Below are 23,717 nucleotides of genomic sequence, written 5' to 3'. Positions count from 1 at the left end.
CCTTGCACAATCAATATCAAAAATTATTATTATTTAAAATTAATGTCCCTCCGCATTGTTGTATAAATAAATGTTTCACTTAATAAACAATTTCACTTCGTTATACATATATATTCATATGTCTTAAGAACTAAATTCATCATCATCATCTCCAAACGTATTTCATATTTCGTATGTTTTTTGCTTTACGTCTCGTCAAGTTGTTGTATAAATTTCACTATTTAGTCTTAATTGTATATGGAAGTTGAAATATGTTCAGAATTTAATCAACTAGGAAAACAATTTGGGTCTCTATATAATGGAGAGGGAGGAGTGGAGCAGGTGTGTATCCAAGTTAATTGCTAATTGGTATTTATGAACGTTTTAGGTAATACTTGCGCCAACTCTTCAAGTCTTCAAGTGGAGCCTTTTAATAGATAGATAGATTATCGATATCTGTTTTGTCTAGTTGTATTGTATGTGTATTGTTATGTATGTATTTAACGCTAATGCTGAACACCACACTCAATTCCGCTTTGAAATGTTTTTGAAGACTTTTAGCTTGTTGTTCGAGTGAATTTCGGATTTTTGAGTTTGATTCACACAAATTTCTTGTGTTTTTCTTTTCGTTTTTTATGAGATCGTTACTTAGGAAAATGTTTTTTTCGTGTTGTCAGTTTATCGACTGGGGAAATGTTGTAGAGTTCTATCAAAGTTCTCAAATGCAACGATTGTATCCATAGTTGTGATTAATTTGATTACTTTATGGAGCGCATCCATGGAATTGTGACTTTCATAATTTGCATTTGCAAATTTTGGAGCCAGAATTCTTCGTTTCCTTTCTTTAATACTATACTGCTTACAATGCGTGTATCTAAACTTGTATGCATGTGTGTGTGTGTGTGTGTGTATTGCTGTGTCTGTCTTTGTGTCTGTGTTGGTATACGTATATGTAGAATAGATAGATGCTTGTTAAAATTCTTTTTTTTTTTTGCGTTTTTTCTCCTTTGTGGGTTTATTTTTGGCTTATGTTTATATGTTAATATTTACGAGATTTTGATTTTTTGTTTTTGGTATTTTAGAAAAGCGAAAACGAAATGCATTTGAAATAAGTGCTCAGAGGCCGGTTGGGTAAGAGGTCAAGGGGAGGCGAAAGGTTAAACACAGAGCAATAGTATACATTGCATTTTGTTGTTGATGCTGTTGTTGTTGTTGTTCACATTTTTAAATTGTTTATCCTTATGTAAAAATATTGTACAGTTGTAAATTTACACACTACAATTTGTTTCATCGCACAAAATTTGTTTACAGTTTTTTCTCCTTTGCGTAACTTAGAAATCGATTAGAATTACAATTATTTTTTGACTAAATTTTCTTTTTGTAAAAAGCTGATACATCATAATCGCATACTTGTATATGTATGCGTATATATATATATATATATATATATATATACTTAGTTATACATATCTGTATATATATTTAAGTCTATATATCTATATAGATATATATATATATATATAAATTTGTATATGCTTGTATATATGCCCATTATGTTGGGCGCCATTAGAATATTTGAATTAAATACAATTAAAATATTTAAAAATTACACATTTAAATATTTGACGCGATTTCTGTTTACATGCAATATATAACTCAGTTCGTGATTCGTGTGCTAGTTTTTGCCAGAGACATGCCCTCCCGCCCACATGGACAGGCTCACTTGTAGGACAGTGTATCTTCTAGTTGCTGTTAAACTTTCTCATGATATACTCTTGATGATGTAGGCAGTAGACAGTAATAAGAGGCTGCTTTGAGGCTAAGTATATTTTGTGATCTATCTACGATTGAACTCCGATTTGATAGCTGCAAGGTAACAAAAGGTGGTTTAGTGTACATCTCAGAGCATACAGTTGGAGAGCTTACCGTCTATGATCTCGTTTTTCACTTTCTGTATCTCAAGTCGCATCTCGCGCACTATCTCTGCTTTCAGGGTGTCCAGATCGCTGTTGGACAGCGCCAGCGACAGACCATCGCCATTGACCTGCTATGCAAAGCGGCAGTTTGATTATAATCCTAAGTTTCTCAAATGAACCAACTCGAACTCACCTTGAGTATGGTCTCCTCGCTGGCACTGCCGAAACGCTTGCGCATGGGACGGGGCGATTCACCGCCACTGTTCGATGTATTGTTGCCATTGGCACCACATTGTGCATTAGATGCGGCTGATGTGTTGGTGCTGCTGCCGCCGCCACTGCTCAGCTTGTGTGGCAGCGTATTTGACTTTTCCCACGGCCGTTGTTTGACTTCCGGTTCAGGGTCAGGCTGCACGGAAGGCATGAATATTAATTAGATCAATTTAGATTGTCACGTTTCGAGTGGCTCACCTCCTTCTTCTCGGCCTGCGCGCGACGTCTAGCCAGTGTCTTGGCCATCTCGTCCATCATGGATGCCATGCCATTGGAGCTGCGTCCAATGGTGCCATAGTTGCCGCTACCGGCGCTGGAGGTGCTGCTGCCGCTGTTCTCAGGAGCAGATGTGGTGGACTACAGCAATTAAAAGATTAAGCGAGTTGTCAATAAGATGAATTCACTGAGATTCTACAATTTTAGTTTACCTTGTTCTTCTTGAGCTTGAACTGCTGCAGCTGGGAGGCCAGTGAACCCATTAGATCAGCCTGCGGATCATCCTTCTTGCCTGCACCGCCTGCGCCTAAGCCTGGAGGCGGCGGCGGTGGTGGTGGTGCGCCAGGACCGCCTGGTCCGCCCGGTCCCCCTGGTGGTCCACCCATAGCTGGTGGCGCTGGGGGTGCGGGTGGCTGCGGCGGCGCTGGAGCCCCATTAAACATCTGTGGCGGCGCTGGCGGTGCACCGCCGAATGTGGGTGGCGGTGGTGGTGGCGCTGGCGCAGCCACTTGTCCTGCTCCTGTGCTGCTCATGCGATTGAGTGGCGGCGGCATTGGCACACCACCGCCCGGCTGTTGCTGCTGCATCATTGGCGGTGCCAGCGGCACTTGGCCATACGGATTCTCCGGCTGCTGTTGCGACTGCTGGCCATTGTGTTGCACATAGCCAGCAGCGGGCATGCCAGGCGCCTGCGGTGGCTGTGGCGCTATCAACTGCTGTTGACTGGAGTAGACAACGCTGTTGGAACTGGCCGAGCTCGGTATATGGGCTGGCTGTGTGGCACCGTATATGGGCCCGCCTCCGTTCTGATGCACCGGCGGCATTGGCATCGGCGGCTGTGGCTGTGTCGGGTATTGATGTAGATTGAGATTGGGATTAGAGTTTGAGAGCACATAGTGGGGCTGCTGGTACTGCTGGCGGGTGGTTGTAGCGTTTGGTAACGGTGGTAGCGATGGTGGTGGTGGTGGTGGTGGTGGTTGGTTGTTTGGTAGTGGGTTTTTTTGGGAATATTTCAAGCCAATTGCGGACGTACGAATGTTTGGAATGAAATGAAACAGAAATAGGGTAGGTAAACGTAGCGACATAAGCGGAAAGTCATGCTGCTGGCTCTAGAGTCAAGCACACCTACCTGTGGGGGCGCATAGCCAGCTTGGACCATCTGTTGCTGTTGTTGCTGCGCAGTTGTGTAGACGGGCTGCTGCTGCTGTTGCTGTTGGTACTGTTGCTGCTGCTGCTGTTGTGTCTGACCGGGTGCTGGTGGTATTTGCATTTGTGGATTGCCCTGCTGCTGTGGCAGGCCATTGGACGTTGGCCCGTTTCCAGTGGGTCCGTAGTGTGAGCCTGGTTGTGGTGCCAGTTGCTGCTGCTGCTGCTGCTGTTGTTGTTGTTGCTGCTGCTGCTGCGGCTGTGGAGCCGGTGGTGCGCTGAGGGAATTCCTTTATTTTTTGAGCAATTTGTGATGTGATACGTCGAGAGATCGATGAAGGTATGTATATGTGTGAGTGTGAGTGAGTGAGTGAGTATGTGAGTGTGTGTGTGTGAGAGATAAAGTGTCGAATAACGAGTATTAAGTATCAAGTATCGAGTACGACGACAACAAACAGAACGGTGTGCATGTTACAGTTACAGAGTGTGGGTGTGTGTTGGTGTGTGTGAAAGAGAGAAGAGAAATGAACGAAATCAAAAATCACATGTCGACGACTGATTGAATTGATGATACTGCAATGAAGCTGCGATTGCTCGCGCGACCCACCTGCTAGTGCGATGATGTCCCTGCGGCGTTGGTGGACTCTGTGGTATATTGTTCTGATTCGTCTGCGAGGTGGGCGTCTGGGCCGAGGGCGTTATGTGGCCACCGATGCCGTTGTTCTGCCGCAATATGGCCGCATCCTCGCTGGTCATTGTACGATAGCCCATATCTTCCTCGTAGCCATTGCCGTTGGTTGGCTGGCCGGCAGGATTGTTGATCACGCGACCGCTCAGGACCTGATCGCAAATGGTTAACAGCAAAAAAGTGAGTTAGCCATTGTCGATAGCTGATTTGGTTGGCATTGCCAACACTTACCTCCAGGGCATGCATCATAGCACGCGCAAAATTCTCGGCATCGCTCTGGCTGGAAAAGTTGAGACCATATACATATTTGGAGTCGCGCCATTGATGGAACGTAGCCGTAGCCTGATTGTATTTGAGACCCTTCAAAATGGAACAGTTGATGACCACCTCATGATCCTGCAACTTGCGTCCCACCACACGGAATGTGTTGTTCTGCTGATGATGGTAGATCTGCACCTTGCTCAATCCCGACGAGCTGCCCGATGGCACCCACTTCTTCTGGTTGTCATCGTACACCATCACAGAGGCGCGTGCGCCAATAATGCTTTGCTCACTGCCAGCAAAAACGGGAAAGTAAAAGAAACATATACGAAATTAGTGCACTGCGACACAGCAATTACAATTCGAACTGGGAAGCCTATAAAGATGCCGGACTGACTTAACGATTAATCAGAAAAGCATTAGATGTTCATTTATTCAAAGAACAACTTGACTCGACTTGACTTCCCCGACCACAGCTATGTTTTCTTGTTCTCGATCTCGGTCTCGGTCTCAGTCGTGGTCTTGGCTTTCACACACAGTTTCACACGATTGCGTCGAGTGCAGTGATCTTTTGAAGCTGGGAACTGGACAGGAAACGCATTGCGTAGTATATCGTGCAGCTGAGACAAAAAAAGTGCACACCTGTCATGCAGTTGTCATTGTCATTAAATAATTCTAATGATCTTCTATGCAACCTTTAACATATTTTTTCCAGCGTTGACAATTAAAGCGAAGAGAAAAGTAAACACACGTTGCAATAGAAAAATCTTGAGCTATGTTGCGAACATGACGCTGATGACAAGAACTTGGAGTTTAGCTCAGATTGTAGTCGCTGTGTGCTACTGGCCAAGAGTTAATGACAGCCAAAGCCAAAGCCAACAGCAGCAGCAGCAGCAAAACGAGTTGTGCTCGCTGTTTGTTTGCCTTTTGCTGCTTGGTAGAGACAAAGCGCAGAATTCTCGGCTCGAGCTGGCTTAAAAGTTGACTAGTTTTGCACTTAAATGGAGCCCGACATCAGCAGCGAGGGACGCAGTGGGCAGCGGGCGGCAGCAAGTCCATAGACACAGCTGTGCCGACTTATATAACTTGACCAGGCTGACAATGTAATGTGTTTCGTGGAACGAAAGTGAAGTTTATCTATGAGATACGTGTAATTTGTTAAGTACCCGCAGCAAGGAGACGACGAGGATTGATCATGCGCTACTACAACTGGGTTGGCTCTCTCTCTCTCTCTCTCTCTTTCTCGCTCTGTCTCTGTCTCTGTCTCTGTCCCTCTCTCTTTCTCTGGAGATTGGCTACGCTTACTCAGTGGCTTAGAAATGAGCATGTGGTCAGCTAATGAGCTATAATGCAAATTGCATTCCAACATTGCATATGGGTCTTTTGTTTACAAAGACTTCATTACGACGATTGCAGGTGAAATTTTGTGTTTTCATTTCGCTCGTGTTGAGGATTAATTCGTGCGTTAAGTTGAATGCACATTGCCAACACGAAGCTCAATTTTCTTTTTCAGTTTCTAATTGGCGTTAAATTAGCCACAGCTTGACGCGCACATTGACATGGGAAAGCCCTGCACAATGCAGCGATCCGCATACGATGCTTTTAGGGCAAATGTAATCTCGCCAGGTGATACGTGATGGACAGCGATCTGTGAGCTTGCACAGGTCAATTATTTCCTGAAGGTTTCATATTGCTCAATCTGTATTCAATTCAACTCGAGATAGCATCATTTCAGATCTGTGATCTGTAGCTGAAGGACGTTTTCGGATTGCAAAATGGAATCCAACTAGAATAAAAGCTAAAACTAAAGCGTAAACTGGGGGAAAAAACGAAACATACGTTAAACTTGGTGTTGTTAATTTATCTTTGACCGAGTTATGACGACGTTGAGGAATGCGCTGTATGTGTTGTTGCTGTTGTTGTTGATGTTGTTGCTGCTGTGTTTTATGTCTATGTTGTTGCAGTAGAAGAAAATGATGTATATTGCTATAGAGATGCTGATTTGTAGCTGCAGCTGCTGCTGTCGTCGTTGTTGTTGTTGCTGTTGGCGCTCCAATTGAAAAGGACATGGAACTGGTAAGTCTAGACGGAACAGTGGAACAATTGGAAGTAGAAGCCGGGCCGGAGTTGGAAGTGATCGGAGGCGGGGACTGCGGCTGTGGCTGTTGCTGGGACTGGGACTGGGGCAAAGGTACGCACTTGCGTAAAGTGGAAAATATAGCACTGGAGGTGGACAGAGTGGAGGGGACAGAGGCAGCAGCTGGACTAGTTGTCGAGACAGAGCTTGTGGCTGTTGTGCATAATGATGATGATGATGATGATGATGTTGATGTTGATGATGATAATGAAGCATCGACATGTCTGCTACCTACGCCCTTGGATGTTACGTACAAGGACTGGTCATTGAGTTGCGATTGTGTCCAGGTGGGCGCGTCATAGATGGCTGTGCTCGTAGGCGTGGCATGCGCCATGGGCAACTGCAGCACCAGTTGCTCATGCTCATGATAGGCGGTTGCAATGCGCTGCTGCTGCTGCTGCTGTTGCTGGTGCTGGTAATGGTGGTACATGGGATGGCGATAATCCAGCAAATCCAATTCCTGCAGCTCCTCAATGCTGTAGTATTCGCCCACAGTAGCCGGCAGTGCGCGACCCTTGGGCGCTGCCTTGCTGCACAGACTCTGCGAGCGCTTGATCATCAGCAGCTGTGAGTCCGGCTGCTGTTGTTCCTGATTTGCCTGGAACTCGCACATGGCGAGCATCGCATTGGCGGGCTGATGATAGGCCAGTATGGGCCCAGCCGCGACAACGCTTGCATTGGACTTCTTATTGCTGGTGAACGAGGTTTTGGCATAGAGTTTCTTCATGGCCATTAGCTAATAGCAAACATTTGCAGAGGCGGCCACACACACACACACACACACACACGGGCGCGCACACAACACGCTAAAAAGCGATCCCACACACAAGTGTTCGGTCACACGATCACAGCACTAAATAAGTAAATGGAATTTATGTTTGTCTAGGGTCGCTTGGCTCAGAAAAACTCTCGTGTATGCAGCTGCGGCAACTGCTACTTGCGGCTGATCGAAATCGAACCTCAATTCAGACTGAACGCGCCAAACGAGTCTCGCTCGAGACTTGGACCCACCGAGAGAAAAAGATCGACAGAGAGAGAGAGAGAAGAGAAGAGAAGAGAGGGAGAGCGCGCGGAGTCTTGTGAACCACTCACAGACCGACTCGACTCGACTTGACTCGAGCGGTGTGTGTCAAAGACAATGAAGTAACAGCAAACAAGAGTGCAAAGTTGTGAGTGCACGACTAGCAGATGCCCTTTAAAAAAATAGCTATTGAAATGTGCCAAATATGATCAACTAACTGAAGTTGTAATATGTTAATTCAGTTGACTTTGTGAAAAGTGAAGTTTGATATTGATCGACTTGAAAATTGATACAATTTAGGTATATACACAATATATACACACTCTATATACCTTTCAGTATCAACCACACCTACTTCAGTCACTCATATAAACATGATCATCATATACCCTGTTCACTTTCGATGGGTATCAAAGAGAGCGAGAGCAAGCCGAACGAGCCGATCTTCCGGCGTTCTTTTACTTGCGAGTGTCTGCAGTTTCGAATTGGGCTAAAAGCTAAATAATTACACTTCAAGGCAATAAAATAATGAGATGTGTGCTACGAAGAAGACCCGGTCGAGACCTCAACAGCGTTTAGTCTGCCTCAACAGAACTGAATTATTCGGTTTCCCACTTGACGTCGCAATTAAAAACGCGCTCGCAACGCAGCTTAGACTCAGCTCAGCCCGGCTCAGCTGTAGACAGCAGAACCCTTCACAGGCCATGTTCACGTTCCTCAATTGTCCATTCTGTCAGTCGCTCACTCCTGCACTGCTGTGCGATAATTACTTAAGAAACGAGCTCAATAATTTATATTTCCCCCCGGCACTGCGTCTATTAAGTGTGTTTTCTCTCTCTCTCTCTATATATATATTTCTCTCTCTCTCTTTTAGTTATTTTTCAAGCAAGTGAGGGCAGGAGGGGCAGGCATAGACATAGAGCTTGTGGCATGCCATGAAAAATTCATATAACTACATATACGTAAGTCTAAGTCTGTTTAGTTGAGCTGAGCTGTGAGCTGACTGAATCAGTTTGAATTCTTTTTTTTTCTACTATAATTCTTAAGCGTACATTTCCAATTAACATGGTATTTGTCTATTGAGAATATTGTTGCTGTTTGCTGTTTGCTGTTACAGCTCGTTATAAAGCGCGCGTCTGGCCTTTAATGCTGTCTGATTTGAGCGGCGATTATTGTGCGGCTTTAATGGCTTTGTAAGAACGGGCTACGATTCGAGTTGAACTCTCTATAGATCATGCCGTGGCTTAAATGATTTGGCAATTTTTTTAGCTACATTTTGGCTCGATCACTCACGGACAGCAACAAATTGAGAAAGCTTACGAAACGTTCTGTATGGAATCATGGAAGAACTTTTCACACACAGTGGCTCAGTCACATAGATACGAAATATTGATTTCGATAAGGTTCACATAGACATATGATTCAGCAGTGCGAGTCAGAATGCAGCCAGCCCAAACTCTTCACCTTTTAACATTACTCAGATATTAGATTAATGCATTTCAATTAGACTGAACGATCTTCGAGCGCACTTCAAATCAATTAAACTATTAAAATAGGCCCTCAAAGTGTGGAGCGAGTGAGTCAGAGATGCAGATCATGTGTAGCCTACTTTGAGGCATATATACCTCACTAGCTGAAACTTCAAGTGCAGCAGCTCCAAGTGCGGCGCGTCTGCTACAGTGGCCGGACAAATGTTACCCATTGAGCTTCGCAAGCTAAACTGGGCCAAACTGGAGTCGAGCTGGGCCAGAACATTTGGCTTTTCAGCTTTAAAGCGTGCCGAATTCCCTCGGAGACAATGCGGCAACGGCGAGTTTTCTATATGTATGTTATGTGATGACACACCCAGAAAATTAACACCGAAAACTGACTGCGTTTTGTGCTTATGAATCAGTTATCCGTCAGTCGCTCGGACCGACCGACCGGGCACAAAAGCCCTGACTAAGCAAACTTTGGCGACTTGTCAGGAAGCGGACGGATAGGCCACTCCCCGTTGAAGTAAAATGTCAAACAAACCAAACAAATTATGGGCATTAAACAAGAGAGAAGTCGCGCCGAGGCCTCTGAAGGGCTGGGCTATACATAAATTCTGCTGATGACCCATAAATGCTCCATTTTCCACTATTTTTGGCTGTACAGGTGTTCCGCAGAGCGAAAGTAGACGACAAACGGAACGTCGATGTGCACATCAATTGAAGGACGGACCGGCCAAGCAGCATCTATTGATTGTCAATTGAGTTAACCGAAAGCAATTTGAATAAGAGTCAGAGTCAAGCGTCATAATTGAAATGTCCTTCAATCAAATCGAAAACAAAAAACTCAACTCTTGATGAATTACAGCAACTTAGCGACAGTGTAACATATCAGAATATATTCACTGTACAATATATATGTGGGTATGTATTCATGTAAAGTCAGACTTGAAATTCAATTTGCCACTTACGTCATTTCGTTCTGGTTTGTTGTTGTTGCTGTCGCTTAAGGGCGAAAAGCTGTTTGTGTAATATTTTGAAGTAAGGAGAGAGGTTTCCGTTGAATTTCCCTTGCTTTCCTCCGGGAACGTGTTGCGCCGTCTCCAATATGTTACGTTGTTAATTATAATAATGAGATCTGCAAGTGAAGTGTATAGAAAAAAAACAAAATTCCAGTTAGAATTATTAGTTATACAGGAAGCTGACCCACATAGATTAAGTAAGTTATATATAGCTGTTGGTGAATCAATGAAAAGAGACCTTGACTGTAAAGCTAACCGAATCAACTTACTAAAAAAAAAACTAGTGAAAACAGCTGCTGAATGAATGATTGAAAACCAGAAACAATACAAAAACAGAAACCTCAAACCATATCAAAAATTCTATATATATATATATTAGCATCGATAAACAATGAAGCTTCTCTTTCGTGGCCTATTTACTTTTTCTTTCGTTCGGCCCCTTCCATATCTTTTGTGACATGAACTCTGCGGAAAGCTAAGCCCATTTACATAATAAATGTAGAACTAAGAACTAAGTAGACAGAGCTGTGCGAAATTTGTGTCACGCTGCTTAAAAAGATTTTTGACCTACTTTTCGGCCATGTCTCTGCGCCCCCTCTCTAATTGTCTATGGAGCATGGAGCATGAAGCATCACTTGCTCTGGCTAAAAATCTGCCCTTTGGTTACTACAACGTGCGTTTTGTTTCCGTTGAATTCATTCAGAATAATCAGCACAGTGACCACATTCGCGAAAATCATTATTCAACTACAGTGGAAACACTTGACGAACTCCCACATTCATTCGCCTTTTTTATAGTTGACAGGAAAGTGGAGCATATTTGCGCATGACTTCAAATGCAGCTAGCTCTTTCGATGAAGACGTTCGTTGTACGTTAAAGAAGTCTTCACTGTGTGACTAACCCCAACTGTCAGCTCTTATTGATTTGTTTTGAAATTCTTTGCGCTTTATCCTTTAATCAATTTCTGTGTAATAAAAATGTGACGACGTTGGATTTATCATGAGAATTTTAACTGAAATTCGACAATTGTCATAGGAATGAAACTCAATGCGAGGCACCAGGCAGTCATCGTTCCATTGTTAGCTCTTTGCTTAGTCAAATATTGAACGATTCATGTGAATAGGTTTTAGTTAGATTACGAATTGCAGCAACTAAGACCAATACCCAAATTGACAGGATAAATGTTTCACCAGTTAATTTTCACAAATGAATAATTCTTGGTGTTGGCTAAACAAACAATTCGCACAAAGCCATTGAAGAGCTCGTTAAGGCACATGTGCTGCTTCCCGGTATCCTCCCTTCGCCTGGTGGGCAATTAAAAAGTTCAATTTCGTGAAATATACACTCAAGAGGGTTTCCACCAAACACCCCTTGAAGCCGGTCGTTGTCATTTCCCGTACCCTGGTTAAGTTGCTTCACACTTTGCACTTCCCTTCTGGGGGTGGGATGGCAGACAGACAGACAGACAGACAATACAGACTGCATTCGCATTTAACCTGAAAGCAATGAATAGACGCCGCAAGGGTCAGCCATTTCTTATACCCTGCACTCAAATCAAGGCGGGTATAAGACTTTAAACTCTAGCTGGGGAATTTAAGTGCATGTAAGACACTCATCTATAGTTGGGTAAACACTCATCTTTAACTGGGTAGATATTCATCTTTAATGGCATATAAGGCGCTCATCTCTGCGCTGCTCTCTAATCAGTTACAAAACATCTACCGCTCATCCGGCGTATATAAGACACTCATCTCTAATCGGATCTCTAGTCGAGTACAAACAACCTTCACTGCTCACTAATCAGGTATAAGACACTCATCTCTAGCACAGTATAAGACTTTAAACTCTAGCTCTACACTCATCTCTAGCTGGGGCAGACACGCTCATCTCTAATCTGACGTAAGTCACTCATCTCTAGCCGCATATAAACACTCTACACTGCTCTCCAACCAGGTATAAGACATCCATCGCACGTATAAGACTAAGCTTTACCAGTGAATATATGCAACTGGATCATCTCTAGCTAGTTACACACTCATCTCTAATCGGGTATAAAACACTCATCGCCTGACGGGTTTAGACACGTTTTTGTCATTCATGCGAAAAGCAAATTTCCAGGAATTTTCATGACTACTACGTGGCGTTTATACAAGAATGATGTCACAATTTTAACCCCATATTCCGATTCCAACTTCAGTTCCCATTTTACGCTTTCGCAAAGGACAACAAAATGTTTGCATACAACAAGAAAAACAAAAACAAATTGTTTGGTCGCATATTGCACATGGAAATTTCCGCCCCATTTTCGTTTGGCTGTGGTTGTTCGCGTGACTTGGTTGGATTTGTAATTCAGCAGGTTCAAAACAAACATCGAATCAACGTAACTTACTAAAGAGCATAATCCCTGCTTTCCAGCAGACAGCGAATCGCCTCTAAACAAATCCCACTTAAATTTCTTGTTTGTCGCCGCCATCCATTTATCTTTTTAGCACTCGTTTTGGCCAAGGCGACTGTGTCGCAGTTGCCATGGTCGGCTAGATTCCTAAACGGGTTTTTTAAGCTAGCGCATGCGGACCCTTTTGTCTTTCACTCTGTCTCTGTCTGACTTTGGCTCACTCGCTTTTGAGCTGGCCAAAATTGTGCTTTAATTTGAATTGCGACTGAATTTGGGTCGCAACTTCAAAGTCGCCGTCAGGGCTTCAACTTTAACTTCGACGCGGTATTTGAATTGTAAGTGCCATAGCTGCTTGCTACAGAACCGCTAATTGAACCCGTGCTGCCAATTTAACCTTTTCCGGAAGGTTTCTGTCGCCTTTTTATAGCTCAGCGTGATTAACAATTGGATGAACTTTGTAACAAAGGCCACAGATGTGCTTATGCTTGTTTATAAAGCCGGGTTTGTGTGAGGTCTGGCTAAATGCCAGTGAAGCTGTCGATCTGTGCTGTTTTTCTTGTCGAATGACCCAAAACAATTAGGCGAATCATTCAGGAACTCTAAAACACACTCCCAGGCGTATCAAAATATTGAAATCGTCAGCCAAGCGTCAAGACTTTTTGCATTTTACCATGACTGGGGCTGGGGCTGTGGCTGAGGCTGAGGTTGGGTTGGGGCTTCTCAGCTGCCAATATAAACAATGTTTTGCATCTATAAGCAATTAATTTGTAATCACATCTTCACTTTCAGCCTGAACTTTGCCTGCTTTTGTTTCTTTTTCGACTGTGGCTGAAGTTGACCCCAACCACGCATATGAATTTTCTGTGGCACGCTCCATTTCGTGCCCGATCTCTGGCCAGTCTGTGATTTATGTGTGTGTGTACACATTTATTATTAAACTACATGTTCAACATGTTGCAGTTGTTGTTTTGCTTCACTGGCGGACAGCGCGTCAATTAAATGAAGCGGGGGCAAATGTTTTGAGAGTCGCAGCAACTCGAACCGAAACTCTTCGATAATTATTGAATAATACTTTCCACGCACGCACACACATACGATACGCAGTCTTCACTCACGAATGCAGATACAACAAAAATTTCAATAACAAAAAATGAAACGAATTAGGGCGCAACAATAGACCTAAAAGATCTATTATTACATTACACACACGACAATGGGGCTCAACGACGACAACAACAACAACAACAACAACTTCCCGTAGCATAACTATCGCCTCTAAGCTTGTCCATGGAGTTAAACTAAGAAGCGGACATAAAACTATCTCAATCATAACATAATCAGCTCGCTCAAGGAGAGACGGGTGTTAGGAAAGCAGAAAAGTGCTCAGCAGCGACAAACATCAATTTAGCGCGAAATAACTTAAGGCGAAGCGACCCAGATTGAAAGTTTAAAGTTAGTTTAGAGTTAACTTAGGTTCAAGCGAATTGATTTCGAAATATCGTAAATAGTTAGTGAAATTCCACGGAATGCAGATTGATTTAATATTATTAAAATATTGAAAAAACGTACCAGAGTTATATTAAGCCAGTTGATTTAGTGCAAGAGCAGTAGGGTCACACTGGCAAGCAAAGCGGAAATGTTAATTCGATTTTGCGGGACAGACAAATGTTGAATGCATCGATCTGCATGCTGGCTGCTATGACACGCAATCATAATCGAAAAAGAGTGTGATATTCGCAGCAAAGCGGAAATGTTTAAAAACTGATAAAAAGTAATCTTAATAGTGTGAGTCAAATATTGATATGTTGTGTCATGAGTCAAAATTGATATATTTTGTCGCAAAACAAACGATGCGTGTGCAAAATACCTCATGCACTCAATCCATATTGCAGGGTATACACCCATTCGTATTCGGCCTTAGTCAGGCAACCTGCAAGCAATTTGCTGATGTTCGTCTCAAGTATTGGGTAGGAAATCGCTCCCAAAAGTCCCGGCACTTAGCCAACGTTTCTGCAAAGAGTCGACAACTTAGTTGTGCTTGTGTGTGTGTGAGTGTGTCAGGGGCTAAATTACAGCCGAGTATTTGTATGCAATCAAAACAAGATGAAAACTTCAACGTCAGCTTTTAGCAAGTAAAAATAAAACGAAACCCGTTGGATGGCTGTGAAAATTCAGACTACAGCCCCAGTCCCAGCCCCAGCCCCAGCACCAGCCCCAGCGGAAGCACTTCAAGTGCTTGCAATTCCTCTTTGTAGCGCAATGCGAACTGAAGAACTTTAAATGGAGATCAAGGGACCCAAAGGGGAATGGATTATGTGAATCAGGCAGATATTGACTTCATATCAGTCTCCGTCAATTTTTTTTTTACAATTTCTGTCCACTCTAAAGATTTATATTTAATCAGCATATGGGGCACTTCCCGCTCTGACAAATGAACGGGAGGAAAACAATATGTCGTCTGTGGATATATTAAAGATTTAGAAAGGAACTATACTATATGCTGCCACAGTTATATGTCATCGACTATATAAGAGTTTGCAAGTGCGAGCACTGACCAGGAGTGCGATGCAGACACGCTGCTCACATTTCGAATGTTTATACTTTCTTTTAAGCCAGTTACACAATCATCTGGCCATGTTTATTCATTACTTAATAAATATTTCATTAATCAATTACATATGCCAGATTCTGGGCATGAAGAGTTTGAAATTAGCCGCTAACATAAAAATATTTCGATTTAATTAAACCGAATCTGGCAGCAAATTACACGGCCATATCTGAATGCTTTATATATATATATATAGAGCTGTGCTTTACCAAGCGTTAGACCGAAAAGTTACTGAAAAGGAACCAGAAGGCGGTCGGCACGTAGAATCAAGCTGTATGATAAAGCCCGTTTGTTGTGGTAAAATTTTTAGGCCGTAAAAAACGTTGGTTTGCTTTTAAATGCAACTCATTGTGAACAAAAGATTTGTGTTGTGCAAAAATAGAAATATTAAGAGTATATATTTTAGACAATAATCTCTTGAATTGAAAATATTTATTAAATATTTATATTAATAAAAAGAAACTTTCGTTCTTCCAATATTCTAAGTCGATTTCACTGTACTGACATTTCAGTCATAAATATTTACCCATTTATTTAGAATTCTAAGCATTTAAGAATGCTACTTTTTAAATGTTACTCGAGAATTTTGCTAAGTGTACTGCACATTGCTTTTATTTTTAACTCAAATTTCACGGCATACGGTTTGCAGTGTTTAGGATTGTGAATGATGATTTTCTTGATATATATATATATAGTGTATGTGTGTGCGTGCTGTGTTTGTCCGTACTTGAGCCATTGCGATGGCCTCCAATGCATAGCCAAGACAATGGAACGAAACGCCTGAAAAGCTGCCACTTAAGCGAATTTCGTTCTCCGTTCTGCTTATCTGTGCAGTTCGTTCATATATTTGTATCTACAATTTATGCCATATGAGCGGTACATATTTATCACGCATATGAATATATTATATATATATATATATACAGTCAGACTCTATAGACTCTGTAGACTCTCTAGACTCATCGGTATTCATGTGCACAGTGCATAATCTACGCTGCTTTCCTTCTCTCTTCTGTGGTTAATGCGCACTAAAAAAGGCAAACAGTTTTTCCTCAATACTTTAGGCCACACAATTTGCGCTTGATATGGATGTGGCTGGAGCTATTGCTTTGTTCGTCAACTTGAAACGGGAATATATTATTAGCCTATCGAAATATATGAAGCTAACATTCCATGTCGATAGCTGATATCAAACCCGTTTGAAATACGATCGTGAGGAGAAGTCATTTCCTCACTTTGTTCAATTAAACAAAGAAATTTAACAAAAATCCAAATAATAAATAAAATCATAAAGAAATTATTTAGCTAAAAGCGATTATATGGCTACGCGCTGTAATGAAACTCAAAACACGTTCCATGCATCCGATGAGCAAAGGCGAAGGCAGGCAAAAGACTTATGGAGGCCTATGAATTATGCAGGTGACGTTAGGCGCACCATAAAATTGACAATAAATATATATATTCTATATATATTGTAAGTAAGTGCAATTGCTCTTTTTCTGGTTGTTTAATAAAGTGCTTCGACTGGAATCTAGACGTAACTGACCACCCAGCATCATTTTACAGATGGATAAGACTGTCTATAGAAGGTTATGGGTTTTATTTTGGTTTACCCGCATTGTCAAAGAGCACAGATGCACACAAAATAACATGGAATGTAGTTTTATTGGATGCTGCGTAGGAGGAGGAAGAGGAGGAGGGGGGTCACACTGGCGGCCAGCAAAGCGGAAATGTTAATTAGATTTGTGCGACACAGGCCGAGTTCAATGCATTGATCTGCAGCACTGGCTGGTTGCTATGACACGCATTAAAGTTTAGTCACAACCAAGCGAAGCAAGTTTATGATTCAGTGCAGTCGTCGTCGTCGACGCTACGAACGCATAAACAAAACGTAAACAAGAGCGGAGGTAAACCACAATGTGAATATACGAATACTTGGAAAATTTTGTAGCAATTTCTTGAATTTTGATTTTTTTTCCTATTCAAAGTTTTAGTCATCGTTAAAATATCCAAAAAAGAAAAATAAGAAGCGAACTGAACGTAAACACAACTACTACGCACGCAGATAGGGAGAAAAGATACCAAAGGGGGACTGATAAAAACAAGAAGTTCGTATACACATATACACATACACGCACACACATACATAAGTATTTCAGTTTTATTTCTTATCTTATCTATTGGTGGCGCGACCCCAATTGCAGCTGCTGCTTCTGCTGCTGACTAGGTATGAAAACTAAGCTTACTTAAATTTTTGTAGAAATTGAATACTTTTTTCTATCACAAAGAATTATTAAAAAATATGAAAATAGTAGCAGGATCTGCTATGCAACACTGGCAATCACTGCAACAACAAAAAAACATAATAGTCATCAAAGGAGTAGCAACAGCAGCTATGCAACACTGGCATTCACAGTTATAAAACAAGGGCAATTGAAACGCAAAATAAATTCAAATTTGCAAACTTTAATAGTAAAAATTGTACTTTGATTTAGTTTGCTTTTGCTATTGTTTTGAAACTGGTTTTGGATTGGGCTTTGGGTTGTTTTTTTTTATTTGTAGTCCAGCAATATGTGTGTATGTATGTGAGATTACTGCGGGTCTTTGGCCCGCTTCATTTGGCAGGGAACGAACAGAAAATAAAAAAGTGAGTCATGTGGCGAGTTTAGTGATGCAACTTGGCTGTCATTTCGTGGGTGGCAAAGGAGCGAAGGGGCAGCCCGGATCGGGCCGCTGCGGTGCATTGACATTTAAATAGTTGCAAAGAGAAGAAACCAAAGCCAACTTTGGCTGGCATAAATTAAAGTTCAAACAAACAAGATAAAGATGAAAGAGAAGTGGAAATATCAATAGCCCCACCCGCGTCGCTTCGCTCTCTTTATCAGTCTCTCTCGCCTTTTTCACTCTCTCTCTCTCCCTCTCCCTCGCTCTTAAATTGGCAACGCTGGATTTTGTTTGTTTGGCAACATTCAAAAGGAGTTGGAGAGCTCAATACGACAGAGAGCGAGCGAGAGGGAGAGAATGAGAGCCTGCGCCCAGCAACACACAAAAACAAGCCTCCAAACTGAGAACAACCAAAGAGAAAGAGAAGGAGCTGGTCAACACGGTGGAGCAGTCGAGGGGAAATGCATTAAAAACAATTAAAGCTAGCACACAGGACACAGCTGTCACACACGTTCACACACACACTTATATATATGCTAAATGAGAGCAAAAACTGGTTTAGAATCTACAGACGCGACAGCTGTTAAAGTCTTCATGTGACCGATGAGTTTAGGTAGATAAAAGGCAGACTTGGGCGAATGCGAAATTTGTACACGAATTTTAATTATTTGCGCAAAGCATAAAGCATAATTATTCGCCAACTCACACACACACACATACGAAGAGGCATGCGAAAAAGGGCGTGTTGTGTAAAAGAAGAAGAGGCTAAAAGGGGAGCAGAAATGAAGCAGCAGCAGCAGCTATCGTCGGCGCTGCCACAGCAGCCGCCGCACTAAAAAGGGAGCAAAAAGCGGAAGTCGTGGGCAAAAACATGCGCAGAAAATGCAACGGCCGCCGACTGGGCCAACTCGAAGTCAGAGATTCCTCTCTAAATCTCTGCAGACGCAAATTATAAATAAATGAAGAAAAGCAAAAAAGAAAAATAACAAAAACAAAAAAAAAATAACTTACCACAACATTTTCCTTAACACCAGAGTGAAAATGCGTTGGTGTTGGTGTCTGCTGCCTGGCAGCTACTCCCTTTTCCTGCTGCTGCTGCAGCAAGCGGCAATGACGCACACACACACACACTCAAATCGAGCGGCGGCGGTCGAAGACAGCACAGCGAATCGCCTATAAAAGTGTTTGTATTATATACTTTTCCTGGTTTCTTCAGCGTTTTCTTTCTTACTTTTTTTACGACAGAAAAGAAGCCGCTGTTTTAATTCAATTTATTTAGTTTTCGGCAGCACTCTACTTGAACAGCACTTACACAAACAAACACACATACGCACAAACATGAACGAAGAGCGAACAACTAAACTCCTTTTCAAGGAGTAGACACAATTTTTTTTCGGCTACTTCGTTTTCAACTGCAACTCCGTTTTTTCGTTGCAGCTTTAAAAGGAACTTTACACTTGTGTTTTGCACAGATTAATAGTGCTTTTGTTCGCTTTCTTGCGACTGCGATTTTATTTATTTTTTGTTTCGTTCGACGCGATTAATGCGAATTAATTTTGGCCAAATTGCGACAGCGACAACAACACACCAGCGCCATATTTGATCTGATGTAAAAATAATATACCAGGGCAGCCCTGGTCTAACAGTTAGCTTAACAGTGAGAATGTTATTTACATTTTCTATAATGTCTTAACAGTGAGTTACCGATTAAAGTACTGTAACTAGTTTAAGCAAATCTGATATAAGAATTTTTAGTGAGTATAAAAGTATAAATATATGTTATTGAAAATTATTTAAATCGCAACATAATTATCAGACTAGCTTAAAATAAATATTCGTGTTTAACAGCTGCTAACTGACTCCAAATAACAGATCGATTTTTTGAAATAGAGCCGCAACGGGCTATTCTATTGATTTTTCTGTTATGCTAAATTTCGATAAATTGCAGAGAAAAAAGAGTGCACACACTGAAGCCAATCGCGGAAAACTCGAATGAATAGCATTTTAATTTTTTTTTCTAAATTTGAACTTGTGCCTCTTATCGATAGCTTGTGTCAATCAAATCGAAAATAGAGACGACACACCAGTTTCCACCGCGACTAATTTCAATAAATAAAAGTTCATTGTTTGTGTATCCTATATATGACTATTTTAATTTGTATGCACCGTGCGATTAATTTTGTAACATTGCGGCGGTATAAAACTAAATTAAAATACTCTGTTATTTGTTAATAAATAAATTAAGACTTGATCCGATTCGTCTAATAGATCGTATTACGATAGCCCTCTATAAAGCTTTCCACAAGTCCTGACATCTCTGGAGCCCGACACAAATACTTATGGCCGTATCCATGACTTCGATCAAAACGATGGAATTCCACTGGTCCCCAGGAGCGACTACGCGTATCCAGTCCGGTTCGATAGAGCTGGTAGCCTAAGTGGAAAGGTACAACCACATCATCCTCGGCATGCATAATCATAACTGGCTGAGGAAATTTACTAATATGTTTGTCCGACTCGAACCTTAGTCGGTTGTCATACATAGGCTGCGAGACCATATAGTCAAACCAGGGCAAGTGTCGGAACGGTCGGGAGAACGGATGCAGACGAATCTCGTCACGAATGTTGGTGAACGGACTCTCAAGGATAACGCCATGAGGTCCACGCTCCTTCATGCTGGCCAGTTTGGCACACATGTGCGTGGCCACACCCGTGCCTAAGGAATGGCCCCAGATGTAAATGGGGTTCGTCGTCAAATTGGCAATGTACTCGAAGACCATCATGGCATCACGCACCACCCCATCCTCTGACGGCGGCACAGGATCCGAGTCGGCATAGCCACGATAATCGAACGAGAAAACATGATAGTTCAGATGCCGCAAGAGCTTGTATACCTCGGAGCGATGACCACTGCCTCTAGTGGCTGTATTGCCATGCAGATAGAGAACTACGGTGCCGCCTGGCATTCGGAGTAACCGCTCGTAAAAGAGCTGCTCATTCTCTGGCACTATTACAGGGAATTCAGCTCGCAGCGCCGGCGCCAACCGTTCCAGCTCCCGGTTGTTGTCGTTCCCGTGAATAGGCCCGGATAGTTCGTTATTGACAATTGCCGACTCCACATCTGCTGCCACATTGAGCTCTCTTCTAAAACGACGAGCTGCATTCTTGGGCAGCACATGCCAGACGCCAATGCGTACGCCGTCCTCGTCCTCATCATGATTCTTGACAGTGATGTAAAAGTTGCGTGTGGCATAAAGTCCAATGCTCTCCGGTTTGGTAAGGTCGAGTCCTTTCGGATAGGTGACTGCAAAGGAAAACTTTTAGGACTCATCGCTGCCAAGAAGCTCAACACTTACTGAACGTGAGGAACAGAATGCCGCGTTGCAGCGTCACAGATGTACGAAAGGCAAACGGCAGCAGCACAAAGAAGAGGAGGAACAGCAGCAAAGCTATCACCAGGCAGGGCAGGCCAACTCTGGGGAGGGAGCACATGGTTTTCGTTGTTATTAAATATCAAACGGAATCATTACATAGGATACTAATAACATAAACATATAGATAACCAAATACTACACACAAAATGAAATTTCATTGAATACATATATAAAAAATGTAAATTTGATTCAGCTGAACATTTGTAGCTTGTCAAGTTATTCTAGTGAATCACAGCTGAAGTGAAGCATAGCACTGGGAATGCTATGGGTGATATGCTAAATATTTATGCCACGATGCAAAATTTATGCAGAAAACGAAGGGAAAAATCAAAAATCGAACAAATCATAATTATAAATGGCATATTTAGGGTGTCAGAGCAGGCAAATTTCATAGTTTACATTACTTGAATTAGAAATGAACATCAATTTGAATTTGTTTATTGCTTTTGTTTTTAAAGGGATCGCTGCGATCGAGCATAAATACTTACAGCCCAGTCAGCCAACTAATGAGAATCGTTCCGGGAATGATCGTTGCATAGAAAACTAAATTTAAACAACTATGAAGCTCGTACATTGTGACGCTTATCGATTGTCCCTTCGATTACAGCTAATTGTAATTGTTTGTGATCAACTATATATCGTTCTTGAGCGTTCGAGCCTTTGGTTAATTTTTAGCGAGAACGTTATTAAATTTATGGGCTTGGTTTTTAGTTTGGTTTTCTTGTTTTTTTTTGTGCAAAATACTTTTTCTTTTCTTTTATTCTGAGTGATATTCACGGATTTTGTTTCGGTTTTTTTTTATGTTTTACAAACGTACTAAGCGTCTAGCCGAACATAGGGAAGAGAATAAACAAAGTTACTTGATTATTAGCTTAATATACATACAGATGGAATAGATTAAAGCATGCAAAAGCCCAAAATCTAAGCATTCAACTGTGAAATGACCCAAGCCCAAAAAAACTAGCAAACAAACAAATTAACTAACAGAAATAAAAAATCTCTGACAAGTGAACTGTGAAAAAACTTTGTACTCGGTTGCTGATAAGGCGGAAGGCGGCATTATCTGTGGACTATTACGTGATATATCGTATATCGATGAATAATGACACAGATAACGAATCGAGTGCTGACCGACCGACCGACCGACCGACTTACCACAATCAGCGACAGATTACGCATAAAACATATGTATATATAAATAGGTTTATAAACTTAAAAGAATTATGATTCAAGCAGCCTTAAAGAAGCGACTATATTATATGGTTAATTACGCGTTAGTTGTACAAAAAACACTAGAATTCACCTCTTGAAGAAATGCCGCCTACGCGCAAAGAGCATAACTGCAAATAGTCAAACGACAAGAGGAAGAAAGAGAAACAAAACATTTAGTTAGACATTTTTGAAATAACAAACACGGGCAGCAAGCGTTTAATGAATAATGAGGGTGTGTAGAGTGGAGTGCGGAGAGTGGAGAGAATGAATGATGCAAACAAAAACGTTGTAAAGCAATTGCAACGTTAACAGAATAATGAACAGTTTTACTATTGCTCAGCTAGTTTATTAATTATTTTAACTGATGCACAAACAATTTTTGATGTAGCAAAAAATGGAAAGAAGAAAACCCGTTGCGGCCCGCGCGTTCGATTTACGACTGACTGGGCACTGCAAAGCCAAACAAATGAAAAGCTTTGATTGAGCGAGACGGTGATCTCTGCCACTCCCTTTCCCACTCTCACACTTTCTCGCCGGCCAGCTGATCGCGTGTGCCTTCTGTTAACTTTTGCACTGGCGTTTTTTTCTTTCTGAACTTGAATTGAATGTGAATAGTAAATATTGTATGCACTTGTTGCTTAATGCTTCAATTAACACTAATTGAGTTGATCTCTTAATGTTTGTGTCACTTACCGGCTTCTTTCTCAGGCAGTTTAAGTGGCGAATGTACAAAGTATAAAAGTATCAGTTTAATCAGTATCAGCAATAAAAATATCTACAAATGTTTCTCGTCTAAGGCATAATTTATTATTGGTTCCGATCTGCAAAATTGCAAGAAATTTTTTTTGTTAGCAAAGATATAATAATGAACAATTTGCGTTTGGTTTGATTTCTATTACTTTATATAATTTATGCCAATAGCTAACACAAGTAAAAACAATCATTTGTTCAAACGAATTTGTAAATTATGGTAAATTTACCAAGTGACTTGTTAATAGAAGCCGCCTTGGCTTCACTTGTGCATTTCACAGTTCAAATATTTGGTAATTAAAAATTATTGGATTATTTTTTCTTTTTATTAAGAACAACGGCTGCCAGTGTGTGCACCCGACATGTGGAACAGCTGACAATATATTTTTCACAGATGCGTCAAATTTTTCCAATACTATTATTTTATCCTTGCAAACTATACGGTTTAATTTTGTATAGTCGTATTATTAGTTCGTTTCCCTTGCGTACAAATAAATTAAATTGACAGAATCTGTTTTCAACT

The 23,717-nt window shown here is 41.6% G+C and overlaps 2 protein-coding genes across 10 annotated transcripts; both read right to left on the bottom strand.

The window, feature by feature from the left end:
- Positions 1–1,518: 1,518 nt before the first annotated feature.
- On the bottom strand, positions 1,519–19,406 carry LOC111597962 (protein enabled). 7 transcript variants are annotated; one of them, XM_023312934.2, is made up of 11 exons: positions 19,030–19,406; positions 18,810–18,971; positions 10,081–10,247; positions 4,450–4,771; positions 4,138–4,370; positions 3,514–3,820; positions 2,597–3,298; positions 2,367–2,525; positions 2,089–2,304; positions 1,906–2,026; positions 1,519–1,845 (listed from the first exon to the last, which is right to left on the bottom strand). In XM_023312934.2, the coding sequence occupies exons 3-11, from the start codon at positions 10,083–10,085 to the stop codon at positions 1,817–1,819; spliced, it is 2,094 nt and encodes a 697-aa protein (XP_023168702.2). In that variant the 5' UTR covers positions 10,086–10,247; positions 18,810–18,971; positions 19,030–19,406; the 3' UTR covers positions 1,519–1,816. The 7 variants fall into 7 exon arrangements, with proteins under 7 accessions (XP_023168702.2, XP_023168695.2, XP_023168696.2 ...); XM_023312927.2 differs by lacking the exons at positions 10,081–10,247; positions 18,810–18,971; positions 19,030–19,406 and adding an exon at positions 6,871–7,364 and having other exon boundaries at positions 1,906–2,023; XM_023312928.2 differs by lacking the exons at positions 10,081–10,247; positions 18,810–18,971; positions 19,030–19,406 and adding an exon at positions 6,871–7,364 and having other exon boundaries at positions 2,597–3,295.
- A 501-nt stretch (positions 19,407–19,907) lies between these two features.
- Positions 19,908–23,617, bottom strand: LOC111594309 (lysophosphatidylserine lipase ABHD12). 3 transcript variants are annotated; one of them, XM_023312906.2, is made up of 5 exons: positions 23,425–23,617; positions 23,138–23,265; positions 22,536–22,572; positions 21,155–21,273; positions 19,908–21,102 (listed from the first exon to the last, which is right to left on the bottom strand). In XM_023312906.2, the coding sequence occupies exons 3-5, from the start codon at positions 22,568–22,570 to the stop codon at positions 20,060–20,062; spliced, it is 1,197 nt and encodes a 398-aa protein (XP_023168674.2). In that variant the 5' UTR covers positions 22,571–22,572; positions 23,138–23,265; positions 23,425–23,617; the 3' UTR covers positions 19,908–20,059. The 3 variants fall into 3 exon arrangements, with proteins under 3 accessions (XP_023168674.2, XP_023168675.2, XP_023168673.2); XM_023312907.2 differs by lacking the exons at positions 23,138–23,265; positions 23,425–23,617 and adding an exon at positions 22,819–22,857; XM_023312905.2 differs by lacking the exons at positions 22,536–22,572; positions 23,138–23,265; positions 23,425–23,617 and adding an exon at positions 21,721–22,031.
- Positions 23,618–23,717: the final 100 nt, after the last annotated feature.

Source organism: Drosophila hydei, unplaced genomic scaffold (genome assembly GCF_003285905.1).
Source record: "Drosophila hydei strain 15085-1641.00,03,60 unplaced genomic scaffold, DhydRS2 tig00008130-arrow-arrow-pilon, whole genome shotgun sequence".
NCBI classification, from domain to species: Eukaryota; Metazoa; Arthropoda; class Insecta; order Diptera; family Drosophilidae; genus Drosophila; species Drosophila hydei.
This window is presented reverse-complemented; position numbering and strand designations above follow the sequence as displayed.

Bases quoted from the DNA above. Each gene is read 5' to 3' on its own strand.
- LOC111594309 (XM_023312905.2), bottom strand. From the start codon at position 21,806: ATGTACGAGCTTCATAGTTGTTTAAATTTAGTTTTCTATGCAACGATC. The intron at 21,274-21,720 runs GTAAGTATTTAT...CTCCCTCCCCAG, and splicing joins ATTAGTTGGCTGACTGGGCT to AGTTGGCCTGCCCTGCCTGG. The intron at 21,103-21,154 runs GTAAGTGTTGAG...TTTCCTTTGCAG, and splicing joins CATTCTGTTCCTCACGTTCA to TCACCTATCCGAAAGGACTC.
- LOC111597962 (XM_023312926.2), bottom strand. From the start codon at position 7,349: ATGGCCATGAAGAAACTCTATGCCAAAACCTCGTTCACCAGCAATAAG. The intron at 3,821-4,137 runs GTGGGTCGCGCG...CAAAAAATAAAG, and splicing joins GGACATCATCGCACTAGCAG to GAATTCCCTCAGCGCACCAC. The intron at 2,027-2,088 runs GTGAGTTCGAGT...CGCTTTGCATAG, and splicing joins GCGAGGAGACCATACTCAAG to CAGGTCAATGGCGATGGTCT.